Source organism: Cyclopterus lumpus, chromosome 1, assembly GCF_009769545.1.
Source record: "Cyclopterus lumpus isolate fCycLum1 chromosome 1, fCycLum1.pri, whole genome shotgun sequence".
In the NCBI taxonomy this organism is placed as follows: Eukaryota; Metazoa; Chordata; class Actinopteri; order Perciformes; family Cyclopteridae; genus Cyclopterus; species Cyclopterus lumpus.
In genome coordinates, this window is record NC_046966.1 from 21,133,351 (window position 1) to 21,141,226 (window position 7,876).

The window sequence follows — 7,876 nt, forward strand, 5'->3', positions numbered from 1 at the left end:
TTTAATTAGTGAAAATAAACATGCCTCAAAACTCATTCGAAGAGAAACAGTTGCTGCTACCAAATTGCCTCTAAGCCTGAACTTAATCCGAACAAAAGTTTCCGAAATCTCTGAACTAACTTACATGATGAACGAGGAGAAATTAGCATACGCAACTTCTTCTCATCAAATTTCTGGTGGGCGCAATGTCCGTTTCACAAATGTGATGAGACCGTCTTCGAGTGGCTCCTTCAACGTCTCTGTTCTCTTGATAACGGAGCGAGAGCTGTCCATGGAGGTTTAATCAAGCCCGAGGGAAGAAGAAGAGAAGACGTGAAACTTTTTATGTCTATTTCAGGCTAATACGGCCATATTAGCTAAAGACGACTCGTTTGATGGGCGGGGCTCTCGGTTAGCGGTCAGCTGTAGCAGCCAGCGTAAACAACAACAATACAAGTCGTTTCCTCTTTTCTGCCACTTTGAATTGAATCCAATAAACAAACTATAAAACGTGCACCTTTTTTTGCGGACAAACGCCCTCGAGGCTACAGTGACTCACTGGCTCCTCTTGAGGTGCAGGTGGGTATTACAACTCAGGAGCAGGTTAGCCCATTCTTTTCTGCGGATATCTCCGCAAACACAATACGTAGACGTCTTTTTTTTTGGACATAATATCAAAACTGTAACCTCTTCAACATGCAGTCTTTTGAATGTTGCGTAACTTCTGGCCAGATCTTACACAACGCAGCTTCAAGGACGTGTGGAAATCCTTGGACGTCGTTACAGGTGACCACAGACAGATTCTTTGCTTCTTTCTTTTTAATGAAACACCAAATGCACAGTACTCAGTACACACAGCCTCAAAACTGAGTGTGAAAGAGAGAGAAAAAGAGAGGGATAGAGAGAGGTAGATGAAAGTGAAGAGAGAAGAAGAGAGAGGAAAGACACAGTCACAGCATAATGGCATTGAGATTTCCCAAAGGTGCAAAGCAACCTTATCTGATGACATAAATAGGACAGTTTCAACACAGTTTGATGCCTTGAGTGTTGCGCCGCTTCCCTTTCGCTGCGAGGACGAGAGTGTGATTAGCAGCTTGATGTCACAGCATCTGTGTCGCCACCTCCGTCGTGCACACAACTGGAAGCAGCCTGAGGGAGGATTAGATTGTGTTGTCCGTGTGCATGCATCTGTATATATATGTGTGTGTGTGTGTGAGTGTGTTTTACTTCTTTAACCTTTAAAGCTATTTCAGTTCTTTACTCAACAAGGCATGTGTTGGTTCAACAGGCAGTCCTGTTATCAATTACGAAAAAAAAACGATATACTCTTATGCGCTATTCACAGTACAGCCAACGTGATGAATAAAAGAGCTAAGGGTCTGCTCACCCAAAATGCTAAAACATTTCGTCAGACCTTTGGTGTTTTCTAGGCAAGCGGTTTGGTTTAATTTGTCCCCAATGCAATGTGGGCTACGTATACATATCATATTCACACAAACAACCTTAAAATTAAGAAATATTCCTCCTTGAGTGACATATTTCCTCTATATTGACATAAAACACATCAACATGTTCCTTGTAACCTCTTAACCAGTGCTGCTGACTGGAAATGATATTGACAAGATGGATATCTCAGTCACTACAGATAGGTCGGGGGGGGGGGGGGGAGGCTATAGGAAACTATAGCCCCCCCTCCCCCTCCTCTATAGGAAACTGATTCTGATAAAAGCAAAATACAAATAAACAATTGCAATTACCAAAATGACACCTTGAGGTGGCATCGGAAAAAAAGCACCCCACCAGGCCAATTCAAGCAAAACCATATCGCCGTGGTTACAAACCACTTCAGGCACCTAAAAAAACAAACACGTTTTTCTGTTTGTGTTTTTGGGTGAGCCGACCCTTAAAATTACCTCCGAATGAAGAAAAACCGACAGGGTCTAGCTTTTCAAAAAAAATCTGATTATCCTTGAAAGTATTTTTTCATAACAAAATAGCAACATCACAGAGTCATTATGTGCAAAAAAAAAGAAAAGAAATAACCTTCATTGTATGCTCGGGTTTTCAGATTCTCTGCTTCAGTTTTGTTCTCGTATTCCCTGCAAATCACCCGTGTGACCGCACACGTGAAACAAGTGCTGCCGGCCTACATATCTTTTCCCAGACTGCAGACATTGATGGTGACGATATCCTGGAGAGATCTGATGCAGTATGTATTTACATTAGCGGAGCAATAAGAACACGGATACGTCCTGCCGGGTTATCGTCTTAAGCACGACTGTGACAAGCAGCTCAGTTACTTATGATATGACTTTGCGTGTAATGGCGCACCGCTTTAATCCAGGAGGGGAAGGGGAGGATGGAGGTATTTTTCACCCCGATGCCTCCTTCTTCAAACCCTGAACTCATCGGGTTGCGAACGTCGATGCCGGATTCCCCGGCCGCGTCCGATGACACTGAGAGAGTGCTCGGCGGAGTGAAACGGAGTGCGTAGCCCAGGTCAGTTTATCCTCAAGACAAACAATTGCCTTTGCGAGGGATTAACTCGCACTGTCCGCTGCAAACTGAATCAGGAGCTGTGTGTGTGTGCGTGTGTGTGTGTGTGTCTTTGCTGCCTGCAAGCGAGACAAGAAAAGACTTTGCTGCAGCTTTCACAGGCTGGTCATATCGGTTGTTTTATCCTCCCTGTCTTCTACCAGAAAGTAGGTTTGTGATGTTTTGCCCGTGCGCTGCCCGCTGTAGCAAAGCGTGTCCCTGCCCGTGGTAATGATGTCTGTCTTCTGTGCTGGGAGGCCGTACATCCTGCCCCCCGAGTGCCTCCTCAGAGGCAGCACGTCTACTTCCAGCGACTCCATCCTTAAAGGTAAGGATCCCGCGCTCTCGTTTACAGAGTGTCTTCTCGCGGGCAGGAGGTCTGCCCTTTCTGTGGAGTGCTGGACCGCGTGCAGCTGGCAGGGGAACAAGGAGCCATCGCACACGCTGGGACTGGAGCGGCACCAGTCTGAGATGCTGTGGTGGGACCCGGCCCGGCTGTCGGAACTGTCCACGACCTTCTGCCCCAGCCCCTGGCCTCGAGCCAAGCTCAGCAGCCTGGGGATCGTAGCCATGGACGCCGCCGCCGCGGCGATGTGGCGGCGCTCGGAGGCCGTCACTTTGCTGTCTGTCATCAGCGAGCCGGGAGACGCCACGGCGACGGAGCTGGAGAAGGAGGAGGAGCCGAACAGAGCGGCGACCTTCTGGTAGTAGCGCGTCCGTATCACTTTGGCCGAGCGGTACAGATCACCGATGAAGCAGTAGCAGATGGGGTTGAGGCTGGAGTTGGTCAGGCCCAGCCACTGGGCGAAGGGCCGCGTCTGCAGGAACCAAGACGGCGGCCTCCGCTCGCAGTCGATCCAAAGGTCGATCAGGTAGAGCGGCAGCCAGGACGCCGCGAACAGCAGCACCAGGCACACCACCATCTTGGCGATCTTCTGGCGCGTCTTGAGGCGCGAGGCGTGCAGAGCCTCGCTGCGAGGATCGAGGTCGGCGAAAGTGGTTTTCTTGCCTCGCCAAAGCCGCCTGCCGGTTAAGAAGCCGATGGTGAGGTTAAAGGTCACCGGCAGGCAGTAGAGCATCACAAACAGCAGCACATTGTATCTGCGGGAGAAGAAGCGAAACGATTCAAACGGAGTTTACTGATTTAATGAAACGATTTATTCACCACTGTGAACTTAAATCTGTAATGTTTTTATAAAACTATCTATTATATCCAACTGTGAAACAATAAATAGAACATTTCCGTTGCTGATAAATCGAGGATATTTTTATTATGATGATTGCATCATCAGAAAAGTCAATATGAGCAGAAGCACTGAACTCCCGACGGAATTATGTTTGATGGTATTTCTGGATGATAAACACTATTTCTAACTGTTTTCGGCACACGGTCGCTAAATGATTGACAGGCGATGAAGCTAAAATGGCATATAAAGAAACGCACGTGGAGTCGCTTGACAGCTTATGATTAACGACGACAAAACAAGAAAGGTGAGCTTCTGAACCCTGTGTTTTGAGTACAAAATGGAGCTAAATTTGACAGAATTTAAGACCTCACAGGTCAATAAATATATGTCTGGCAACGAGTTGCAAATAGCACACAAACATTGACTAACTTGACGCTGTTTCTTCGTTCTCTAATTGGTGGAAAACAAGAGAAATCGCTGATTCACTGGGTTGACCAGCCAATCAGAGAGCACCTCGCTGACGACGTCCGCCATTGAAGTCCCAGTGAAACGGAAGTCAGAGTTGAGCGCTGCGCAGATACAACGGGCATTTAAATCAAAGCCTTCGCATTTGATTGGACTAGCTAAAAAGTGGATGGCCTTAGGACCGACAGAGGCTCCACACACACACATTCCTCCACCTGTTAGATCAGAGAGATGCTCTGTCTCACTGCCGTGTGGGCGGTGCATGCAGATGAACGGCGACCGAGTGCAGGGTGAGTCACCAAACATGGAAGTGTAACAGGAGCTGAGCGCTCCAACTTCCCCTTCACGGGGACTTTTGGGAGCCAATTACTGCAAAAACTAATAGATGGTAATGGCTGAAACGTCACCGTGGCTCACTGTATTTTATTTAAGATCACAAATGGAGTTGGAGAGCAGAGGGACCTGCAGAGGTGAGATCCTGGACTAGATTCTGGACTCCATTCGGAACCTACCCCTGTTTGAGGCGATGCTGAGGCCACTTCTCCTCGCAGACCAGGATGGCAAAAGCCCCAAAGCTGATCCGGCGTCGCCGGTTCATCACCGCGATGGGAGCGCACATGATGGAGGACACTGTCCACACCACGCCGACGGTCGCCAAGATCCGCCGGCGGGTGAACATGGAGCGCGCTCGCAGCGGGGATCGAACGCTGTAGTAGCGGTTCACGCTGATCACGGTCAGCGTCAGCACGCTGGCAGAGACCGAGACGGCCTGCGTGAAGGGCACCGCCCGGCAGAGGAGGTCGCCGTAGACCCAGGCGGTGTAGATCTGGCTGCCCAGGGTGATGGGCATGCACACGCACACCACCGCCAGGTCGCACACCGCCAGGTTCACCAGGAGACTGCGTGTGGCGCTCACGCCGGCCAGCCGCCGGCTCCGCCTGTTGGTGAGGACGCGCAGGGACATCAAATTCCCGGCGAATCCCAAAATGAAAGACAGACAGTACATGACGGTCAGAGCGATGGTGCTGGGCTCGTGGAGCGTCCAGAGCAGCATGCTCTCCAGGTCGGCCAGGTCGTTGGCAGAAAAGGAAGAGGAGGAGGAGGAGGAGGGCTGGTGGACTGAAGCCGACGTCTGTTCAGTGGCCGAGGTGCTAGAGAATAGAGAGGGTAAGGGTTGGTGGAGGGAGGCGGTGGGGGAGCTGAAGGTGGAGCGCAGAATCATGTGGAAGCTGTAGGTGTGGTTGAGTCTCTCCTGAGAGCCGTCGCGCTGCAGCAGCGGTGAGAAGCTCGGCCGGACGGAGCTCCAGTCTGACGGCCGGTCCCGGGACGGATCCATGCTGCTCTCCAAGTGGGGAACGAAACCCACGGTGTGGAAATCTCCCGACTGTGTGTGTGTGTGAGGGGGGGGGGGGGAGGGGTCACTGTACTGGTTTCCCTCGGTCCTCATTAAAACCCATACGCAGACACGGCGGGCGGAAAAACAGCCAAACGCCAAAATCGGGATCCAGAGTCCTCGCTGGTGGTGACACCATGTCAGGTTTCGGTCACGTGGTCTGCAGGTCCATCCTATGATGTCAGACGGTGTGGTGGTGCGGTTCAGCACCGGTCCTCAATAATCCCTTCAGGACGTGGCAGTGTGAACCTCATAATCCCCAAACGGCTGTTAATAGACTTCCTCGCGTTCAGGGAAGCCAAACATCATGCAGACCTCTCTCTCTCTCTCTCTCTCTCTCTCTCCCTGCGCCTCCTCACACCTTTAGTCCATCACAGGGATGCAATCAGATCTGTTTAGAAAAAAACATCACAGAGAATCAGACACTGTTTTAATAGCTCTGTCGCGGACCGAACAACAAGGGACAACACATTCCTGGAAAGAAAAGCAAAGGTTTCTGCCCAGGAATTGCTTTAGTATCAATTAGTCATTGATTACACACAGATGGCAGGGTGTCGCTATGGATATATAAATCTCATTTAGCAGATATTGCTTTTTTCTGGACAAAGAGAACATCAATGTATTGCCATTAAAAAGGGCAAACAGAAACTTCATAATTCCCACACCCAGACACATCCGACAAAAAGACACATTTTAAGGCAGCTGCTTGTTAAAATAAAGATCTTACCCTCAGAGAAAAGCCATCCGAATGTCACATAGTGTTTACTGATCTAGTGCGGCTCCTCTTTCAAGCCTGAAGATGTAGAAAAAGGCAGCAGGTGCTGACTGAAGATCTGCACCAAAAAGAAATGAACAAAAACACACACACACACACAGAGAAAAACAGTGGCAAAGTTGCACCTGAATCTCCTGCAGACGGTACACGCGCTTTAAATAATCCGTGTGTGAGTCTCAAGCTCCGGGGAGATCCATTGTTTTAAAATACAATAAAATAGAAAGACGTGTGTCAGATGTCTGCGCTCCTGCCGGCGGGAGCTCCGAGCCCATCCGCCACTGAGGGGTAAAGTCAGGGAGGGAGCAGATGCTGCTGCTGCTGCGCAGGCACACACACACACACACACACACGCACACACACACACACACACACACACACAAACGCACACAATCATGCAGCAATATCTCTAACTGTAATCAATCAGAAAGTGTCCGTCACTTCACTCTGCAGGCTTCTTCCTTCAACGTTTCCTTTATAGCGACGCCTCGGAAGCATCAGCATCCCTTGACTGTCTCACTCTCTCTCTCTGGTGGTGAGACAGGTAGTCAAAGAGCGTAATTCCCTACTATTACCATTTTTTAAATTTTTGATTAGCGCGCTAGATAAGCGAATAAATTACTCTAAAATGAATGAATGAAGCAACAATAATAATACAAAAAAGAGCAGCACCAGAAATGTGGCAGGAAAGACAGATGTGAAGAGATTTGTCAGAGAAAGACAACAAATATATCAAAACATGTAAATTTAGCACATTATACAAAAAATATATAGCAGGCCCGATATTGTTATAATAAGAAACGTCTCTTGTTCATTGTAAGGTCATAACTTATTGTCACACCATCGTTGAGAAGGTTACACGTGTTTTTGGTTAATTATGAAAGTGCCGGGGGTGTCATAAATATAGTGACACTGCGTCCAATGGGAATGCCAGTAAATCCAGCAGGGTGACATTAGGCTACTCTCTGGTTTATTGAGTTTATCGGAATAACTTATTAATCAATCAACATTACAACGAGACGAATATTAATGTTTTTATAACCAGGGCGGCGAACCTCCGGGGTCTGAAAAGTGACCTTCAAGTACCTTCAACGTGCATTCTCGTTAATGTCCATTAGGGGGCGACTCCTAAGTGTGGTTGTGTAGAAGTCTATGAGAAAATGACTCTCACTTCCTCAGTAAACATTGTAAACATGAGTTTGGTTTTAAGTCTTCTTCCAAACAGCATGATGTTCATTTGGTAGATTATCGTCCATTAAGGTTAATAAATTGCACAAAATGTAGTGATAATATCCTTTGTTACATAGATAGATTTACATCTTACATTTATGTTTTATTTGTGCCCTGAGGTTACGACCAGAAACCAATATTTGTCAGTTCATGCCTGGTCTAATTTGGCTAATTTACATATTCACCAACAACATCATAATAGTTGAAGTATGGGAATTTATAAGCAGCAGATACAGAAATATGTTTTTTGTGGGCACAAACAACTGTTCTGTCAAACGTTAAACAGTTTAGTCGAATTGCAGAGATATTTTTTTT

General features: G+C 47.8%; 1 protein-coding gene across 1 annotated transcript; it reads right to left on the minus strand.

Moving 5' to 3' along the window:
* Nucleotides 1-2,630: 2,630 nt before the first annotated feature.
* Nucleotides 2,631-5,502, minus strand: LOC117731906 (neuropeptide Y receptor type 2-like). The gene is made up of 2 exons (XM_034534500.1): nucleotides 4,679-5,502; nucleotides 2,631-3,615 (listed from the first exon to the last, which is right to left on the minus strand). Exons 1-2 carry the CDS (start codon nucleotides 5,500-5,502, stop codon nucleotides 2,631-2,633), a joined length of 1,809 nt encoding a protein of 602 aa, XP_034390391.1.
* Between the last annotated feature and the right edge of the window lie 2,374 nt (nucleotides 5,503-7,876).

What these genes read in the sequence shown, in the direction of transcription:
- LOC117731906 (XM_034534500.1), bottom strand. Translation starts at nt 5,502, where the DNA reads ATGGATCCGTCCCGGGACCGGCCGTCAGACTGGAGCTCCGTCCGGCCG. An exon ending in CAGCATCGCCTCAAACAGGG is followed by an intron (nt 3,616 to 4,678) that starts GTAGGTTCCGAA and finishes CTTCTCCCGCAG; the next exon opens with ATACAATGTGCTGCTGTTTG.